The sequence below is a fragment of the Nelumbo nucifera genome, chromosome 7 (assembly GCF_055504915.1).
Source record: "Nelumbo nucifera cultivar China Antique chromosome 7, China Antique-T2T, whole genome shotgun sequence".
NCBI classification, from domain to species: Eukaryota; Viridiplantae; Streptophyta; class Magnoliopsida; order Proteales; family Nelumbonaceae; genus Nelumbo; species Nelumbo nucifera.
The window spans coordinates 57,340,536-57,362,667 of record NC_142655.1 but is presented as its reverse complement, the minus strand read 5'-3'; the positions used below and the strand labels follow the sequence as shown (position 1 = coordinate 57,362,667).

Here is a 22,132-nt window from a genome sequence, read left to right as displayed (position 1 = left end):
CCTGACTGACGGCGCAATCCCTGCCTGTTCAGCAGACTGCGCCCATGTCTCTCGATAGATGGTGGCGTGTCCATCCTCCCGGGACGTGTCACTCACCCGATTGAGTAGTACCCTGGAACAGTTACCTACGTAGCCCTGGCAGATAACGGCTACGACAGAAGCTCAATGGTGGTTACGCCCGATTTGACAAGAACATCTATATAAGAGCCCCCTAGTTGAAGGAAAGGGCTCTCTCTCTCTCTCACATCTGAGATCTTATCTTGAACTTATTCAAACTTTCTCTTGAGCTAACTCAGTGATCTAGCGTGATCTACACTCTTAGCCTTTTTTACACTCTTCACTATTTTCTCCAGCATTCTAACTAAGCATCGGAGTATTCTCACCGGGCAAGTCCCTTGGGAATTCTTCACCGTCTTCTTCTCAGGTGTCGTCCATTGCCAGCTAGGAGCCAGTTAGCAGCCAACTAGGAGTGCCCGGATTGTACAGCATCAGGAGCTATTATTTTTACTTTCAGAAGCTTAGTATGGAGGAAGAAGAAGACGTCTCGTGTCTTGCAAATCCAAAGCCAAAACCGGGTTTGTCTTCCCATTATTGAGATTGTAAGGATTTGTCTTGCAAATCCAACGCCACAACCGTGAGGAAGGTTTTGTCTTCTCATTAATGGTTGGGGGAGAAGGGTTCGAGTATGAGAACATGAGGGTTTCGAACTTTCTATCAATATTTAGTTAGATATTTTTACAAAAATTTTATATTTATCAATTTTTATTTAAAATTATTTTTATCAATCATAACCTGCGGTAAAACTTCAGTCGGTCGCCAGTGATGACCAGTCTAGCACCGAGAGACGTGTAAAAATTTTAGTGGAATCGAAGAGAAAATCCCTTCGAGTCCAAATGCATTGAATCCGAAGTGGTTTCTAAGGAGTCCAAATCTGTTTTTTACATAACGCTTCTCACACCGACCTCACAACATGTTTCAGTCATACATTGGGAACATTTCTCGTACTTGTATGTTAATATTCATGAAAAATATTCTCAGTACACAATGGGATGTGGCTGTAAAGTCGGTGTGAGGAGCAGATCCCAATTCGTTTCTAAAGGGCCTCATGTGTGTATATGAAACTATCAAAGAAATCTTAAGATGTAAGAAATGCAATTTCCATAGTTTCCACCTAATATGCAAGAACAACCCACTGCTATTTACAGAGACTGGATCCGCTCCTCCCGGAGAGCACCTCACACGCACATCCTACTATGCATTGGAAACATCTCCCGTATTTTTAAGTTATTATTCACGGGAGATGTTCCCAATGCATGGTGGATGTGCATGTGAGACGCCTAAATGTGAGGAGCAGATCCCGTCTCCTATTTACACATGGGACTGGGACCCATGTCATATCATGTTAGAAGTGTGTTGGAACGTATATATTTGGCAGAAATCCCAACCCCAACAAAATAAGATAGAATCACTTCAATTTCTATGAGAAACAATATGAAATAGACCCCCTGATTAGCTATAAGGCCATAACTGGCTGAAGGAGAGCGTGCTTGGATTTGAGAGGTGGGAGTGGGAGACATGGAGATGATATACCTGAGGGAAGGAATTGGTAATTCCGTTGTTTGGTTTCAAATATAACGCAGGTGGAATCTCAAAACTCGCCAAGATGGAGGGATCAAATCTGCAATTCCCTGACTGGGTCGCCTGGTTTTTTCTTGAACCGGATGGGTATATGTGACCCGATTCATATTAGGCCGGTTCAGAGTTGAGTTGAACCTAACCCTACCGAAAAATTAGGCGAGGTGGGGAGAGAGTTGATGTCACCTACACGCAAAGAAGGTTTTCCTTTGTTTTATCCTTATTTTATTAAACATGAAGAAACGGTTGAAGCAACCAAAAGCAAAGAATAAGCATTCAGTTGCTTTTTTTTTCCCTTTGGCCTTCAACCCCACAATCTCTCATCAATTACTCCACTCCACTACCTTACATTATTTACAAGTTTGGTTCTAAGACGATTCCATTCTGATTTCTGAAAGCATACCATACCTTCAAAGAAACAACTTTCTTACATTCTTCCCCAAATCCTTGCTCTGCGTATTATAAAATTGCCATTTCTTTTCAACTCTGGATCCTTAATTCACAAGTTCTAAAATCACCACATTTTGACCTCTAAACAAGGGTCTTAATTAGCTAATATCGAGTAAACATTTAGATCAATTTCTTTCCTCTTCAATGAAATCAATTAGGCAGTATTTAGTTTGAAGGAAAAAGTAGGGAAACTTTTACAGACGTTGTAAAAATTTCTCTACCTTTCCCTTCCTTTCCTTACCTTTTCCTTCAAACCAACCTTATTGAAAAGTTGCCTTAAAAGCTGTCTTAAATATTTTTAAGGAGTAATTCTGTAATTATAGGGGTTATTTAGGAATTAACAAAAAAATATTTTAAAAGCTGTCTTAAATATAGGGGTTATTAAAGAGTAAGGGAATACATATAGGGGTTATTAATGAGAGAGAACGGAGAGATTTATAATATTAAAAGGGTAAATTATTGAAACCTCCCCTGGAGTTTCTAACCGTCCACCCTTAAGTTTGGTAATTGCAATCAATTCCCCTTAACTTTTTGATATAGTTGCAGGTAGACTCCCTTTGTTAGAATCCTCTAAAAAGAAGCACCAAGATGTCCAAAATACCCATGAAATTACTTCTGACCAAAATGTTTGGTTTTCAAAATTTTCACTTAAGATGAATTGCTAGCTCAAATCCTTCTCGTCTCTTTTCTGAAATTGATTTTCTATCTTTTTTTCAAAATTGCCCTTCAAATCCAATCACTCAAAGGTAAAACTACAACTTTAAAGTTTAATTTTTTTGTTACTTATAAAATTTATATTTTCTTTCTGTAGAAACCAGTGTCAATTGTAACTGTATGGGTATTTTGGATATTTTCATGCCTTTTATTAGAAGATTCTCATAGAGGGTGTCTACTTGCAACTATGTCATAAAGTTCAAGGGAGGTGATTGCAATTACTAAACTTCAGGGGAGGATTTAGCAATGGTCCAAGACTTGAGGGGAGGTTTCAACAATTTACTGTATCAAAAATTGTAGCATATTGGCTCGTATATGTTGATCGATACATATCCAAAATGGCCTGATACATGCTTAAACCGGCTTGATGCAAACAAAAAGGAATGAAAAACATGTTTTCGATGTATTCCACATATATATTGAACCCTTGCTAAAATGGTACATACCTTAACGAAATTTTAAACCTTGGGTATGAAAGCATTCACATGGCGAAAACATGAAAAACATGTTTTCGATGTATTTCACATATTGAGCCCTTACTAAAATGATACATGCCTTAACGAAATTTTAAACCTTGCGTATAAAAATATTTACATGGCGAAACAAGATTCATGTAGCTGACCCCATATGGTTGGAATAAGGCTTGGTTGAGGATGAGGCTTGAAATTATTCACATGGTGACTTTATTTTATTAATATATATGATGGTAAGTTATAAAATGGGCCAAGTGAAGCTGATAGCTGATAGCTTAATAACCAAACTAAGTTTGTAACCAGAAAAAAAAAGGAAGAAAAAAAATCTGACGAAAGCTATTCTATAATGTGAATGATGGTCATAAATGTAACAACTAATAATAAAAAGTAAGTTTTGTTGACATAACAACCACTATATATCTAATTACTTTATGGAGGACCATGACTTTTAGCATTTCAGTACTTTCCTACTACAACCTAAAAGGGAATGCTTGAATTCAATTATTTTTTTTAAATCTCTAAAAGGAAACCCTTTACTCTGCATTTGCATACTATTTTTTCTCTCTTTGATTTAGAACAATTCCATTTGAGAAAGTTGTAAACAAAGGAGAGAGAGAGAGAGAGGTTGGCTTTTTCACCTGTTCATGTGATTATATGTAAAGGGTATTCTAGTTTGATAGTATCAACTCTCATATTCTTTCTCCTACCTAACTAATCAAATGGTTAATTTCTCTTATGTTGAACCCATTCAACTACAACTACTATTCTGATGAGAACATAGAATTTGGTTCTGACAATCTGATCTGCTCCCACACCCGCCCACTCCACCCTTCTTCTAAGGAATAATTCTAGAACAAAAGGGGTTGTGATCCAATGAGGTATCCCCACCTTATGGCAGGGGTTTTAGTGCTAATATATGGTTGATGATTCTAATCTGATGGCAGAAGAGGGACCCCTCATGTGAGGTGCCCCTTATTGAATACAAATGAACAAATAAAACAAAATATTAATATTATATTATCCAAAATACCCTTGGAATTTGGAGAGCAAATTAATGGCAGATGTGTAATTCTATGGCTAGAGTGGGGCAACAGAAATGGGAGCCACATGGTAGGTAGACTCCCTAGACTTAATTTCTCTTTTCATGTCTGAACCCGTAGGGCATCTGGTTTTACCCAAAGGGAAAATGTCTGATATTAGCAAAGAAGAGAAAATGTCTAACCTTGGGAAATATTTGATGATGCAGTCAGAATCTTTCTTTCTTTCTCAATGGGTAGGTCCAATTTTGCACTGGCAAGCAAACAAGCCATCCAAATTAACACCCCCCACTTAACCTATACAAAACCCCATTAGAAGATTCAATCATGTATTATAACAAACCCAGCTGGCCCCATTGAATTAAATGAAGAAATCAATCACCATTAACCAAGCCTCCTGCAGCTGCCACATGGCCACGACCACGACCTAATGGTAAGGCTAGATGCACCTCATCAACATCTCCACTGAGATTATATTGTAATATTTCTAAGGTAAGGCTAGAGTTTGGTTATCAGCTTATTTATTAGTTTTCCCTTATGCTCAGTTTGTATTTGTACTCTTTCCAAACTGAGCCTCTAACAATTCACAAGAATTCAAAAAGGTAAAGGGAGGAGGGAATTCAACAAATATAGAGGAAGAGCCATGTGGGTGTTTTTTGTATGAGCTAATATGAAAACATAGAAACTCATCTCTTAGTTAGGCCCTCCTCTTTCCATGTTCACAGATTTCTCTATTTCTCTGCTCTCTTTTTTCTCTTCTTCTCTCCTCTTCTTTCTCTTTGTGTTTCATATATAAAAGTAGACAATTGCAGAGAGGTTCTTGTCAACGTATTGTGTGTGACTGTGACCTCCAGCAGGAAGAAGCAAGAAAAAGAAGACAAGGAACCAATGAAAGCAACAATGGCGAGAAAAGCTGTGGCGGTCTCCATTTTCTTGGGATTGGCCAGCTTGATAGTAATTCATGGTTATGGCGACAACTCCAAGGTGGGTCGAATTTCCAGCACTCCTTATTATGACAGAATGTACCGAATGCAGTCGCTCAAAGCTTCGCTCCTTCGCCGCAACTCGGTGTCTCAGTCTCCCGCGTTGATGAGCTCAGCTTCTCCATTGCTCAGTAATACTAATAGTCCACGGGTGATTGTCGTAATCTTGTTCTTGTTCTTGTTCTTCTTTCTTAGCTGATTTTCCTTTTGTGAATCCTGATTAGCCTTGGCCGTGTTTGTTCTTTGATCCGGATACTCTTTTTTTCTGTCAATCTTTTTGCCATGGGGATGGTGGTGTAATCAGCAAGGAAGGAATCTTGTGTTTTCTGCAAAATCATCTTCTGTAATTGTCTGTTAATCTATGGGAAATGGGTCATTCATTGAAGATGGTGATGGTGATGGTGATGATTCTTGACACCGTAATTGTCTGTTGATATATCATTGTTTATTTTGGTGAGGTTTGGTGATTAGTGACAGAAATGATGATGGTGGGGGTAGTGTCCATTCCGTCGATTTCTTAATAAACAAATTGAAATAGTCTTCTTCTGTTATTGGAAAATTTCTTCTTGGTACCAGTTCTCGTGATGATGGATTCAGTAGTTGCGTTTATGCTTTCTGGTGGGTGTTAGGAAGCTGAATCATTAATGCACCTGGTGATGCAGATGCAGATGCAGATGCAGATGTCATCAAGTTCACAAGTTTATCACGCAACGGACTACGGAGCGGATCCCACAGGAAAAACCGACAGCACAGACGCCCTCCTCAGGGCGATTTCTGACGCTTTCCAGGCTCAAACTGGAGAGGAGCTGATGTCAGGGATCGCTGATCTTGGGGGAGCAGAAGTTCATCTCGATGGAGGGTCTTACATGATAAGTCGTCCCCTGCAACTTCCGGCAACCGGCGGTGGAAATCTCTTGGTAGTGATATTCAAATTAATCGAATCTGTTGCATCTCTCTGTTCATATTTTCTTTAGAAATATTCATCTTCTTTAAGCTTCTGGTTTTCAGAATCAATCCATGAATGATTTGGATGGATTACCACTTGAATGTCTGGTTTTCACAACATACCCAACAATAGTTTTAATCTAATCAAAACTGGGTTTCCGTTTCTATTAACTTGTTCTGTGCCTGCTGACAGATTCATGGAGGATCATTACGAGCATCAGCTGATTTTCCCAAAGATGGGTATCTGATAGAGCTATCAGCTTCATCATCATCAGAAGCAGCAGCAGCAACTGATCGTGAAAGCAAAGAGGACCAGAACATATCTTTAAAAGAACAAGGCTCTTCACAACGCCTCTACACCTATGAAGATGTCACCCTGAAGAACCTTCTCCTGGACTGTAATTTCAGAGGTGGTGCCATTTCAGTCATCAACTCCCTCAGAACCACCATAGACAACTGTTACATTTCTCACTTCGCAACCAATGGGATATTGGTCCGAGGTGGCCACGAGACCTACATCAGGAACTCCTGGCTTGGGCAACACATAACAGCCGGCGGTGACCCCGGCGAGAGGAACTTCTCCGGCACTGCAATCAACCTCATGGGCAATGACAATGCAGTCACAGACGTCGTCATCTTCTCTGCCGCCGTTGGAGTGATGGTGTCCGGCCAGGCCAACATACTCACCGGCGTACATTGCTACAACAAGGCCACTGGCTTCGGCGGCACCGGAATATATCTAAAGCTGCCTGGTTTAACACAGACCAGGATCGTGAATTGTTACATGGACTACACAGGAATTGTGGCAGAAGACCCAGTTCAGCTCCATGTCTCAAACACCTTCTTCCTTGGGGATGTCTTCATTCTGTTCAAGTCTGTGAAGGGTGTGCTGAGTGGTGTCAACATAGTCGACAACATGTTCAGTGGAAGCAACAAAGGGATCAGCATTGTTCAGTTGGATCAATCAAATGGGCCTTTCAGAAGCATCGATCAGGTGGTGGTTGATCGGAACAATGTGAGGGGGATGGCAGTCAAGGCCACACTGGCAAACGGAATGGCACAAGGAAATGGAAGCTCATGGACTGTGGATTTCAATGGAGTCCTACTGTTTCCTGATCGAATCAGCCATGTCCAGTACACATTGAGCACCAGTGGCTCCTTCCCTAATCATGCCCTGAGGAATGTTTCACGGAATCGTGTGGTGGTTGAGTCCAATGTGCCAGTTTCTGCAAGTGTTTATGTTACAGTAGACCAGAGCTAATTATAATTAATTCATTCAGAGTTACTGAATGGCTTCATCCCTCCCTGGGCTCACATGGTGGAAGAAGAAAGAGGGGAAAAAGGGACCTACCCCTGGCAGCAAATGAGCAGCATAGACAACTTCTATTCTTCTCAAATTAAACACCATATATTAAATGCATTACAGAAGTTAATTAAATAAATTTGTTTTATTTATTCAAAGCTACATCAATGTTATAAGCTTCAAACTGAATTAACTGTGTTGTATTGAAAAGATTGAATCAACCCATTTGATGTGGAATTGGGGTGACTTGGAATGTGATTCTTTAGTTTGGGAGAAATTTTTGGACAGCTAATTTGATATTTTTGGGGTATTCTACAGTTCCACATTCCACAGAGGAAAGTGGCTACAGCCTACAGCCTACAGACATCAAATTTGAATTTATCAATCAAAGACAATAAACATATTAAAATCCTGGTAGGATCAAACCAAGACGACATGAAAATTGAAGTCTAGAACTGGTCCAAAATCTATGGAAGGGGGGCTTGAGGTAAAAGTTCTATGCAAGTACAAAAAGTCTTTCAATGGAGTGGTCTGGTTAGGCAGGATTACAACGATCAGTTGAATTTGGGGTACACTTGTAACAAAAACTCCTAGTCAAAACACCGTAACCTAAATGCATATAGAGGAGGTTGAACTTGAACATATTGTGTGGGGTCTGAAGGGAAGAAAGCAGACTCTTCTGCATTTGGTTGGTAAGCCACCCAAGAAAGTAAAGCCAAAAAGGAAACAGTGAGAGACAGTAATTTAACCTTGTCCACAAACCGACTTTAAATGAAAATTTGATAGTAAAAGGGCGTAATTGAATCACAAGGAAGACGTTTGGACTCACGGATTGACGATATTGCACCATGTGAATATGTGATGGGGACGACTATTTAATCTATTATATAAATATTGTGTTGCTTCAACATCAGGCGTCCGACCTTAGCTCAGTTGGTAGAGCGGAGGACTGTAGTTGGTAAAATTCATTAGACATCCTTAGGTCGCTGGTTCGAATCCGGCTGGTCGGACTTTTCTTATGAGGTATAGCGGGTCATGTTGCCCCTGCAATTTTTCGTTTTCTTTTATTTCGATCAGATATAAAATCATTAAAAAATAATGAAAATCAAAATAATCAATCTCGACGATAAAAAAATTAAATGAAATTGAAAAAGAATATACTATAATAAAATTGATAATAAAAATTACAATTAACTTACAAGTAACAAATAAAATTGAAAATCTCAAAAAATGAAATAAATCTTCGGGTTATACATGGAATGATGTATCATGTTATCTTTTTATCTTGTAGCCTATCTTTTGCATCTAACCAATCTTTTAAACAGATGTGTATATCTCCAATATTTCATCAATCATTGGCTACTCTCTTCTAGCATCTAGTTCTCTGCACTAAAACAAAATTTTAATACTACTATGAGCATCAAAGGGGTGAGTAGATCAAACACAAGAAACTTACAAATTATTTTCCTATTAGGCTAAAATATAAAAATGATCTATTTTCTCAAATGTGAGGGAAATTAAAAATTATTTTGCAAATAAAAATAAAGTTTATTGAAAGATGAACTTGAAATAGAAGAAGATGATTAAACAATGGTTTTACTTATTAAAAACCACACCTTAACTCTACTTTGATGTGATACTAATACCACTACTATGTTTTGCTGGTGGCACTAAACTAGTTTTTCTAATTCTAAATTCATATAAATTTACATATTACATAATATATATATATATATATATATATATATATATATTAATTTCTTTTTTTCTACCTATATTTTTTTGTGTACTTACATTGTATGAATTAATTGTTATATATATATATATACCTTCTAAGTTGATCATAGGATCTAATATTGCAACTAAATAGTATAAATGAGAAATATGTTCCAATTTTTTTTGTTATTTAATTTCCATTTGTTCAATAATTTATACTATTATTAAAAGTGCAAATGAGAGTATGTAACTTTTGTTTGAGTAAAATATCCCAATTTTTGTATTTAGTCCCTCTAATTGTAAAAATAGAATATAAATATAATATGAACAACCACTTTTCTACTCAATCAAATCCCTCTCATTAAGTCTAATATATAAGGTATTAACTCCCATTAACAATCATTAAATCATGTTATCAACTAGAATACCCCTATTTTCTATTTTTTCTTACCAATTGGTGTGGCATATTTGAGCAGCTTTGGAAACTGTAAGGTACATTTAAGTAATTTAGTAAAACCACAAAGTATATTTACGTAATTACATTTTTCTGGCAATGTGGAGGAAGGGTTTTGTTTCTTGAAGGTCACATGACCATTTCCAAATGAAAATATAAATGGTTATTGATGGAATGCCATTAAGTGGTTACAAACTATATTGAGTATTTTAGTAATATGCAAATTAGAGGGGTAAATTATGATTTTTCTTTACCTAAAAAAAACTAAAGGTTAGGTTTTAATAAATGTGTGAAGATGTTTACTTAGGGCCATGTTTGGTTCAACTCTCATTTTTTCTCATTCTTGCCCAAGATGAAATTCTAAAATGGACAATAATGGGTAAAATGAGAAAATATTGCTATGAACCAAGCGCTTTTTTCCTGAAAAAAGAATTCTTTTCAAACTAACATGTGTTTTATATTGCTCCTTTTCATTCTTAAAAAAAATTGTGTTAGTAGTCATAAACCACCGGCCTAGGTCTCCAAAATCATCAGCATATATGTTTACTAGTAGGGCTGTCAATTGGACTACATTTGGTCCAATCCGGTCCAATCCAATATTGGTCTATTTACAAAATAGATTGAACCAAATCCATAAAAACCAATTCCAATCTAATCCAAATAAAATGCAAATGGAGCAGATTGGGTCCAATCCAATCCAAGTTGAATCAAACACCAAAATAAAATGAAAAATCCAGAAAACATACAAAAAAAACTACAATCCAACCTAGTCCAATTAAAATGCAAATAGACTAGATTGGGCCCAATTCAATCCTAAGTAAATGAATAAAAGCACTTTTGTAAAAGTACTTCAGTAAAAGTGCTTTTGTAAAAGTACTTTATAAAAGGGATTTTTAGCCTACACACCACCTCAGAATTCAAATTTGAACTGCATACCTACAACAATTCAAATTTATGAACGGCTCCACCTATAACACCCATATCCACCCATTAATTGGCATCAATTCCGAGATGGCATCTACCCCCAACTGTACGGTGGAGATAGGATTTCAAAGGTGGACTAAGTGGTAAAAACCCCTTGATAAAAATACTTTAATAAAAGTAATTTTGTATAAGTGATTTCGTAAAAGTACTTTTATAAAAGTGATTTCATAAAAGTACTTTTGTAAAAGTGTTTTGTAAAAGTACTTTTGTAAAAATATTTTTTGTAAAAGTATTTTTCATAAGATTACTTTTATAAAAATGCTTTTGTAAAAGTGCTCTCATAAAAGTACTTTTATAAAAGCACTTTCTTTTGTAAAAGTAAATTTCATTAAATTACTTTTACAAAAATGCTTTTGAGAAAATGTTTTCATAAAAGTGTTTTTATGTTGATGGTTTCTAACATCTGTTATAGAGTTTCTTTAAAGAATGAAAATGGGCAAAGATGGGACATGATTATTTTTTATGCTGAAGGCTACCCCAACTTTTGTGTTATGGGCTGATTTTTCATTCTGAAAAGAGTGAAATTGATGGCAAGAATTTTATAACCCAAATTATAATGTTATTCATTCTTGCTCATTTTTAATTAAAAAAAAAATAAAGCCCTAAACCACGAACCAAACATGACCTAAGTCATCCAAAAAAAGACCAATTCAATCTTCGCAACATCATCCTCACACCATGTTTACAGTCATTTGCAACCATGTATGGGAAACATCTCCATATTAATATGTTTTGTTTATGGGGGAGACATTCCCAATTCACAGCTGAGAGTTATTTAACATTAATGGTCAGAATAAACCCTCTTATCACATAATTTTAATATTAAAGTATTAAAACTTTCAACATGAATATTACTTGTGGAATACACTACTAAATGTTAGGTAATGAGCTGATTGATATGGACTCAAAGATTGCACATGTGGCCAATTCAAAGAACCTATTTCTCACATCATCTCTCCACGTGGTAGAAATAAGACAGGTGATTTAGAGACGCTTCCCACTTGACTAATCAAATAACCTCCTTCTCATCATCATCACTGTTATTATTGAAATATGTCTATTAATGTGTCTATGAGTCTAGACTTATTGGATTGTTATATATCGCCATTATCATTTGCTGCGATCAAGGTTTTAAAAATTCAATCAGACAACGAATCGGTTAGGGTCTAGTTATTGGGTTGAACGGTCTGATCATTTGAATTAAATGGACTGTCTATTTTGACAAAAATAAATAAATAAAAATGGTCAAATCATTGAACGGTTCGAATGGTTTGACTGTCTGGATCAATGATTTATTGGCCAAACCGATCAAGTGATCGGTTCTGTTTTACCCTAGAACCGTTATTTCGCCAAAAACCATTTATTTTGTCAGCAACGAACCATCCAAACTATTCAAACCATTTAACGATTTTGGCCGTTTTTTAATTTTTGTAATTTTTTAATTTTTTTGTCAGAATGAGCCATCCATTTAGTTCGAAAAATCGAACCATTCAACTCGAGAACCGAACCCCTAACTGGTTCGTTATCCGATTTGACTCGACAAACCTTGCTCGTGTATGAGTCAACACCCCAATAATTGAAACAAAAACTCAGTTCACAGCAAATGAGAACTCGTTTTTTCCAACCATGCTTTCCATCTTGGCAACTACATTTTTGACTTTATTGACTGTTCCAATGTTATTTGACATGAGAAAGGTTTCTTACTTTCTTTAATTGTTGCAGGCAAGGACAACTTGGCACCATGGCTGCTTATTTGGCCACCAGACTTATGGACTGTTATTGGACTTTTGGGTCTTCCATAACCTGCCCACCCATCTCATGTTTTCAAGAATAAGCCCACCATTTAATGAATTCTCCACCATTCAATTAAATAATTTTCAAATAAAGAGTTATTCAAAATTTCAAATGCTTTAGGCTGCGTTTGGAAGCGATGCAAATGGAGTATAAATCCTGGTTTATGGTAAATTTGTTCTTGTGTTTGACAATGTACATTACATTTATGTATTGACAAATGATAGAAAATACATTTTTCAATACATATTTACATTGATAATTAGATGCAAAAATACAATAAAAAATAAATTTGCATTCAAGTGGGCTTTTGATAAAAATAGGCATATATTTTATTGGAATTCGTTTTTGCATCCATTACACCTAAAAAATCTTTTTTGATATGAAGATAAATTTATCGATGCAAAACTAACCCAACTTTGCAATCCCCTGATTTAAGACACTATTTTCTAAAAAGTGAAGCAAAATGGCAAATAATAGGTCCATTATGCCTTGGTGGCATCAAGGTGAGATCAGAATAAGTATGCTAATTGTTGCTTGCAACATTTTTTTTTCTTTTGTTGCAACATGCATAGACCCCATTTGGTATTGTTGTCCTTCATTTCAAATCTTGGGAATTGTCAGTTTGTTTGCTGTGTGAATTTCATTTGCACCAGTGCAAATACTTCGGGAGTGGAAGTATATATGCTGAATATAAATTCTTCTTTACTTTTGTTTCGAATTTGACTTTATCTTATTTATTTGTGAAAAATAAAAAGAAATGGTCCCCACTTTAAAGAGAATGGAGATAGGAGAAAATTAAAACTGACTGTTTGGGAACTTCCTGCACATGGGTGTTGGGAAAAAAAGGTACTCGTAAGTGTAATCAAGGTTCACATTTTCCATATATATGATATGAGGCATATCATATTATATCTTTCACTTTCCGAAGGTGTTTTCAAGAAATTGTTTTTTAATGACTAAACCATGTAAAAATAAGTCTAAAATTGAAACTTTGGCTCTGTTTGGAAGGAGTATAAATACAAATATATAGAGTGCAAAACTATGTATTTTGTATTATTTTGTATGTATTTGTTTCAAGGTTTTAAAAACCAATCTGGAAATGGAATCGTTCTGGTCACCCATTTTTTTGTTAGCGGTTCGACTGTCCGGGTCAAACGGTTCAAATGGTTTAAATATTATAAATGGTGATATGTCATCTTACCCATTAGATTGGAACATAAAGGGTTTCACTGTTTGAGAATGAGAGACTACCGATGGTTGAGAGTGTTTAGAAGAAAGAGAAGAAGAAGAAGAAGGAGGAGGAGGAGGAGGTCGGCTATAGAATCGATGACAACGGTGATGACGAACTACAATGGCGGCGATGTTAGATATGAGACTTCTCTCAGTCTCAAATCTATCATCTAGACTCTTAGCCTTCTCTTCCAGATCTTAGTCTTCTAGATCTCAGATCTGAGATCTCCCTCAACCGATCTCTCTCTCTCTCTCTCTCTCTCTCTCTCCAGTAGATTTCAAATATGAGATCTGAGAGATTTCTCTTTTCATTCAAATCTAGCTCTTATTTAATAAACCGCAAACCATTCACCGGGTTGAATGGTTCAACGGTCAAACCATCCGAGTCAATGGTTCGTTGACTAATTCAATGGTTTTTTACTAAAGATCGGGTTTGGGGTAAAATGGAACCGGCCGCCTGGATGGTTTCCGGTCCGAATGGTCCGACCGTCTAGGTCAACGACGGTTTGAAAACATTGATTTGTTCTATACATATTTGTGTTTGTATTCCTTCCAAACTAAGCCTTTGAAAAAAATAAAAAGTATAATGTACAAAGTATCGATACATCCCTTTGGGTGGATCCAAGTGTTTTGATATTTTGAACCTTTCTTGTAATCAATATTCTTTTTAACCAAAAGGACAAACAAGGGACTGAATAGGGTAAATGTGTTATGTGGAGGAAGCATCCAAACAGCCAAAGTTTTCTCAGATAAGAGAAGGATTATTTTTTTTCTTGGGACTTGGGAGTATGATGGGAAGCAAGATAATGTGGTCCCTATTTGGTATGAGAAAGAATTAAGGAGAAAAGTGGTGCAAATCTTGCTTCAGTTTTTGGGATGCAAAATTTGCACAAACTCATTAATTACATGATGGTCATTTTTCAAGAAAAACTACCTCAAGTAGATAACTGTACCAGCAAAAACCGCCTAGATAAACCAGCAGAGAGCAGCTTATATTTGGTTTGATCCAAGTGCAAACTAAAGTACTTTCAGACCATTGTTGAGCAGGATGGTTGAATCGAACCGTTCAACATGAGGTCAAGACGGTTTGATCTAACCCCTAACCCATTAAATAGTAAAACATAAAAACTGTTAACTTTGTCAAAATCAACCTGTTCAACCCAAACACTTACTGTTGCCAGTCAAAATGGGCTGAGGGCAACACTATCAATTTACTCCCGAGCCGAGGTGTGGCTGAATAGTCAGAGGCTTGAGTAGTCGAGGGCTGGTAGGCCTATCCTGCAAGGAATACAAAAGAGAGAGCATCAGAGGCCTCGGGTTTGTACCCGAGGCTGAGACTCCGACAGTCAAATTAGTACGAGTGGGAGGTGAGGTGGACGAAACTTGAGAGGGAAACACTCAAACGAGGCCATAAAGGAAGTAGCAAGCTCTTAAGTCCAAGTTGTAGATTCTAGATTTTAGATTCTAGCCCCTTACCTTGAGAGGGTTACCCCTTATTTATACTTGAGGCCGCTTGGAGGTAAGTAAGCTTGGATGATCAGGATGAGGTCCTTACACAGAGATCATGGTCATCCAGAGTCACCAAGTACGGCCATGCCATTGGTTCCGGATCGCTCGCCGACCTCTGCTCCACACTTGCCCTGATTGGGTCCGCTCTGAGGGCCACCGTCAGACGCGTGCAAACCCGCTATTGGCCAAGACCGTATGTACCTACATCACTTACCTACTCCACTGTTTCAACCGTTCAAAGTTCAAACCACATAAATCATGGTTGATCATCACTCTAAGAAATTAATCATTTATTTTGAATAAAAATAAAGGCCCAAGTTATAACTTTTTCAGGATGATAATTCACAGATGATCAATTGAAACCATTAAAATGCCCAAACTCTTAGTATTTATTGTACCCATTAGTTTAATAGTCTCAATACTGATACTACATGCCAGATACAATTTGACAAGTATAGATTGATACTTTAAACCTTTACTGATAGAGATGCTCATGGACTGCACATCTCGTCGGACGGCACACGGTGACAGATTCTCTGACCAGTGAGTCCCAACAGTCCCCTGCATTAAGTGTGTGGGGGCGAGGCATAAGCCTCAAGGCGTCTTGAGGCATAAGTCTTGAGCAAAATATGATATAATCCATAAATAATAAAAACATAAAGAATATAAAATTAAGATCTTATATGGCTTGTTTTATATATTAGACATGGGTTCATGGTTCAAATTATTGATGCACCCCAATACGTTGAAAGGGATATATCGAGTATTGAACCATGCACATCTTTCTTCTAGCTTTTTTTCTTTTTTTTAATTTTGCAACAAGTTTTGGTATATGCTATTTAATTATTAAAAAAATATTTTTTTAAACACCTTAAAAAGGGGTAGCAATACCCAAATATACGATATGGTATGCTTGATATGGGGTGTATTGTATCAATATTTTGAACCTAATCTTACCAAAGTAGTTTTCTTCCCTAAAATCTATACACCAGAAGAATAAAACCATATAAATCGAATTCTAATATTCAAGGATATGAACCAATAGTGTTTTAAGAGCAAGGCATTCTTATTTAGTTTCTTGCACTTGTATGCATCAGTGAAGAGTGATCATCTATGTGAGGCATGTGCTTCACAAGAAATAGATTATCAAATATGGGGTAAATGGGCAAGTGGGTTAGAATATAAAGTATAAATAATAAATAAAGATATTTTCTTACACAAACACATATATACAATATATATATAAACGGGCTCTGATGATTGACCCCTGCAACATTGTCCTCCGGCGCCGGTAGCCCCTACAACACTTCTGATGATGGCGGATTTGGCCCTCTAGTGAAATTGTGACACCTGGCACCTCATGCAAACCAAGTGCAGCCTCTTGACAACTGGGCAGCTCGGGCAGCTCGGCATAGGCAGCTCGCCACAGGCAGCTGGCCACTCCGCAGTCAGCCTAGCGTCTTACGAAGAGCTCACCACTTAGGGGCAGCTTGGCATAGGCAACTCGGCATAGGCAGCTAGCCACTCCGCAAGTAGCCTGGTGTCTTACGAAGAGCCCGCCACTTAGGGGTAGCTTGGCATATCGCAGGAAGATCTCCTGCCTGACAACCGTACCTGACAGATCCGGAGACTTGCGCCCACATCTCTCGCTAGGCGGCGCCGTGCCTACCAGTCCTGAGAGCTGTCCCTTGACTGGTAGAGCCGTACTCTGCAGCAGCCGCCTGCACCCGCCACCTCAGCTATGACAATAACGACTGCGGTAGAGAGACAGAGGCGGTTATGCCTGACTTGACAGAGGCTGTTATGCCTGATTTGACAGGACACCACTATATAAGGACTCCGACCCCCAAAGACAAGGGGGAGAGAATGAAAAAATGGAGGTAATCCTTGCTCTCTGGCTCTCTCATTTCTCTCCAAGCTCCCTACAATCAGAATGCTAACTTAGGCATCAGAGAGTCCCGCCGGGAAAATACCCCCGGGTCCTTTGATTCAGTTCTTGCAGGTCCCTCACCTCCCGCCGCCAGAAATGGAGAGGAGATCACCTCATGCAGAGGGAAGCCAGGTAGCTCTCCACCAGGGAGCTCGTCACCAGGTAGCTCTCCACCAGGGAGCTCGTCACCAAGTAGCTCTTCATCAGGGAGCTCGTCACTAAGTAGCTCTCCACCAGGGAGCTCGTCACCAGGGAGCTCGTCACCAGGTAGCTCTCCACCAGGGAGCTCGTCACCAAGTAGCTCTCAACCAGGGAGCTCGTCACCAGGTAGCTCTCCACCAGGGAGCTCGTCACCAAGTAGATCTCCACCAGGGAGCTCGTCACCAAGTAGCTCTCCACTAGGGAGCTCGTCACCAGGTAGCTCTCCACTAGGGAGCTCGTCACCAAGTAGCTCTCCACCAGGGAGCTCGTCACTAGGTAGCTCTCCACCAGGGAGCTCGTCACTAGGTAGCTCTCCACCAGGGAGCTCGTCACTAGGCAGTTTGCCACCAGGGAGCTCCATCATCCTCTGAGTTACAGGCCACCTGGGAGCAGGTCAAATGACGAGGTACTTAACCCAAAAATTGGTACATCACAAAAAAAAATTGGTACGTGACCAGAAACAGTTACATCAACTTCCACTATCTCTTCTCTTTCCCTTATCACCAAAGGTTGACGAGGCTTCCTTCTTTTCCTTCGTTTGCAGTGCGCTCTCATGAGAAAACTCGCAGAATCACGTCCTAGTGGAAACCCACCCCACCCCACTTTTATGAAAGTACTTTTGCAAAAATACTTTTATAAAAGCACTTTTATGGAAGTACTTTTATGAAAGTAATTTTATAAAAACACTTTTATGAAAGCACTTTTATAAAAGTACTTTTACCATGGTTTTCAAAACTGGACCAGAAAACCGTTCAACGATTTGGTCAACAAACCGCTGACCTGGGCATTCAAACCGTTCAACGATTTTGACCGCTTTTTTTATTTTTTTATTTTTTTATGAGAATGGGTCGTCATCTCGATTCAAAAAATCGGATCGTTCGACCCGGGAACCGGACCCCTGCCGATTTGTTATCGGATTGGTTTTAAAAACCTTGACTTTTACGAAAGCACTTTATAAAACTTTTATGAAAGCACTTTCATAAAAGGACTTTTATGAAAGTACTTTTACAAAAGCACTTTTATGGAAGTATTTTTATGAGAGCACTTTTATGGAAGAACTTTTATGAAAGTACTTTTAAAAGCACTTTTACGAAAATACTTTTACAAAAGCACTTTTAGGAATGTACTTTTATGAAAGCACTTTTATAAAAGGACTTTTACAAAAGCACTTTTATCAAAGTGTTTTTATAAAAACACTTTTGCGAAAATACTTTATTAAAGTACTTTTATAAAACATTTATGCCAAGTGGTAAACATTGATTGTTGGAGAGCTAGGCTAGTAGTTTGTGAATACCGGCATGATTTTTTTTTTCAAAGAATGAAAATGAACAACGTAGGACATTTGTCAATATGAAAAGAATTCATTTTTAGAAAAAAAAATGTTTCATAGCAATATTTTCTCACTTTGTCTATTTTTACCAATTCTTGTCCATTTTAGAATTTCATCTTCAGTAAGAATAAAAATTGAACCAAACATGGCCTTAACCTCCACATGTTCAATCCTTATAGATGAACTTGTAAGACCCCCTTTCTCAATCTAAAAAAAAGCGTTAACCTTAACCATTGATCTCGCAAATCCAAATTATAATCATCAACATTTAATCCTAAATAACCCCAAGCTTCTCTATATTGATAACTCCAAACTCTCGGTATTTATCATACCTAGTAAGCTGAGTATTGATACAACATGCACGATACAGTGTAATAAGTATTGATACTTTGAAATTTAAACCTTAACTAATTGAAATGTTCATGGGCTGAGCATCTTGTCTGGTCATATGAATCAATAATATTATATTTTAAAAATTAAAATTTTATTTTTATTTTTTATCAGAATTGCAAAAAATATATCTAAAACTTTATTGTTAGGTATATAACATATATATAGTAAAATATGATACTTGATATACAACTTCTGGACCGGGACTAGGAGGCTAGGATTTGCTTGGCCCAGGCCTGGGTTGAGACGATCAACCTTATGCATTGGCATCCTAACACAACAATGCGAGATCTGATCTTGTTGTTATTCACCATCTTCTCTGGCATGAATCTATACTACTATAAAAGAGTGAATGCCCCTTCTTTCTGGAATTTTTATTGAACATTTTCTACCCCTTTGTTTAAGCATACCACGGGCATAAAATGGACATATATGTTATTTACTCCCACTTCAAAAACTATCCACTTATAATAGTTCAGAAACTGTCCATAAATTATAAACAGTTTTGTCTTGGAAATACTGTCACGTACACAATATGTTTCACTTGGAAATGAAAAATTAAGTTGACAGTTTTTCCTAAATTGTCAACACCAAACAATGTATAAAGAAAATTTCTACTTCAATACCAGAAGGAAATAGCATTTTGTTCCTGAAAATTTCTCTAACCAAGTGATGGTGGCTCAATTGGTGGGGTCACTGTTGAGTTACAGTCTTCTTACAAAGGGCGCATTATAATTGCTACTGTTAACGCGAAGAGAGCATTCACTGAATGATTAATCAACAACATGGTGGATTATTAATTAATTGGATTTTTCTTTGCTTTGGCAAATATCTACTTTTTCTTTCTTTGATTCATATGAACTAACACTACAACCACATAGAATGCCCTGTTCCCCCTCTCTCATAAAAGTTGACGACTCTGTTTAACAGGCTAGGAGCATCACTCAGTTGACTACTTATTTAGATTCTAATCTGAACCGTGCCTGAGATTGCAAACAACATGGGTTAGAATAAATAAACTACAAATCAAGAGTCCAATCTTCTACTGTTGCTTGACGGTTGACTCTGGAATTTAAGCTGCATTTGGAATCAGTGTATTTTTATATTGATGACGTTTCACACTAAATTGTGAAAGTGATCATTGCTTTTTAAAAAATACAATAGGTGAAGAGTGTAAAGTTTTATTTCGATAAAATTAATGTAATATTTACATTGATGATTGATATAAAACTTTATGTTTGACAGGTTTTACATCAATTATCAACGAAAAACTCTACTCCATCTAAACGTACACAAAACTAAACCGAAGTGAAGTTTTACGTCGATCATAGTTACACTCTTCTTCCAAACACAGACAAACTCGAACCGATGTAAACTTTTACACCGTTATTGATCTACACCAATTCTAAACGCAGCCTTAATGTTTATGTAAATTTATCCAGACAATATATAAGACAAACGAACGATGATGCATGTCTCTTCGGAATCAATATAGTGATGACAAATTGATCTTTGATGCCTTTAAAATAATGTTTAGGCTGCATTTGAAAATGATGCAAATAAGTGTGAATGCAAATATGTAGAGTGTAAAACAGTACATATAAATTGCAAAGTTGGGTTAGTTTTGCACCGACAAATTTACCTTCTTACCAAATAGATTTTTTGTTATAACGGATGCAAACACGAATTCCAATAAAACATATGCATTTTTTTTTATCAAAAGCCCATTTGAATGCAAATTTACTTCTTTTTTATTGTTGTACTTTTACATCTTTAGAAGGAGTACAAATACAAATATGTAGAGTGGAAAACTTTATATTGTCTTATTTTGTATGTATTTATACCATACATATTTGCATTTGTAATCTTTTCAAACCAAGTCTTAATATCTTATTATCAATGTAAATATGCATTGAAAAATGTGTTTTCTGTCACTGGCAAAAGTGAACCAGCGTACAAATTTACCCTGAACCGGGATTTACACTCCATTTGCATCGTTTCCAAACGCATCCTTAGAGACAATATACTTATCATAAAAATGGATCATTGATATTTCAAGCAGGGACAAGACAAATTGATCTTTGATCTGTTGCAGGGGACAAGGCCTCCTTCCTTTTTTCTGCTTACTGCATGGACCTCTTTTACCAGGTATACCTTGTTAAAGACAAACAGTAGGATTATGCAACATGAGTTCAAATTATTAAACATGCTGTTTAATACTTCAAGCAGTACTAAAGATGGATCATTCTCTTCCGAAAGAAATATACTCTTTCAGAGCAGTGTTAATGAAATCTAGTTCCCTTTTCCGAAGAAATATTACCAGCGTTATGGCCTTACGGGCAAGAATGGTGCAATCTCTGCCAGTGAATGGTGTGCTTTCCGTGTGTTTCTGGTGGGAAATATGGTGCGCTCATTGGACGACAAATGATGACAGATTCTCTGACCAGTGAGTCCCAACAATCACCTGCGTTAGGTGTGAGGGGGAGGTACAAAAGAGGGAGAGGAAAGAGATTAAGGGTTTAGACAGAAACGAAATGAGGAGTGCAAGATTTGATGTTTTCTACAAAATTTGCAACCTTTTTATTCTTTTTAATTGAAAAGACAACAAATGAATTCAAATAAATAGATATAACGGTTTCCAGCAGCTAAAAAAAAAAAAAAAAAAAGATATAACAGTCTTAATGGGGCAACAGTTAATATGGAACTGAGAAGAGCACCACCCACAATAAGAAACTCTAAAGTCCATTCCAAAAGCTTGGAAACCTCAGAAGTCAGAACCCCACCCCCTCGTGATTACAAACCAGCTTCCCCAGCAACCTGTATCAGAGCTTTTTTACTCTTACTGACTCTTTTTGATTTCCTAACCTTCCCACTAGGCCCAATCCCAAATAGACCTCCTTTAACCTTGCAAATACTTTCAGAGCCTTGACAGTTTGAAGATCCTTATGATTTCTGAATCTTTTCACTGTACTAAAAAACCATTGGAGTCCCCCGTATTTTGCTGCAATATCTCATTAGTTTTCTCTAGCTCCATCACTGCATTCTTCTCAAAAG

At 37.3% G+C, this 22,132-nt stretch overlaps 1 protein-coding gene and 1 non-coding gene across 6 annotated transcripts; both read left to right on the top strand.

Annotated features, from left to right (window-relative positions):
* The first annotated feature begins 4,686 nt into the window (after window positions 1-4,686).
* On the top strand, window positions 4,687-7,777 carry LOC104599720 (polygalacturonase QRT3). Of its 5 annotated transcripts, none has more exons than XM_088891746.1 (4): window positions 4,687-4,801; window positions 5,167-5,443; window positions 5,955-6,209; window positions 6,431-7,777. In XM_088891746.1, the coding sequence occupies exons 2-4, from the start codon at window positions 5,198-5,200 to the stop codon at window positions 7,496-7,498; spliced, it is 1,569 nt and encodes a 522-aa protein (XP_088747872.1). In that variant the 5' UTR covers window positions 4,687-4,801; window positions 5,167-5,197; the 3' UTR covers window positions 7,499-7,777. The 5 variants fall into 5 exon arrangements, with proteins under 5 accessions (XP_088747872.1, XP_088747875.1, XP_088747873.1 ...); XM_088891749.1 differs by lacking the exon at window positions 4,687-4,801 and adding an exon at window positions 4,813-4,911 and having other exon boundaries at window positions 5,167-5,293; window positions 5,961-6,209; XM_088891747.1 differs by lacking the exon at window positions 4,687-4,801 and adding an exon at window positions 4,813-4,911 and having other exon boundaries at window positions 5,167-5,293.
* Window positions 7,778-8,458: 681 nt separating this feature from the next.
* On the top strand, window positions 8,459-8,550 carry TRNAY-GUA (transfer RNA tyrosine (anticodon GUA)). The gene is given in 2 exon segments: window positions 8,459-8,495; window positions 8,515-8,550. It is a non-coding gene; the product is annotated as a tRNA-Tyr (tRNA).
* Window positions 8,551-22,132: the final 13,582 nt, after the last annotated feature.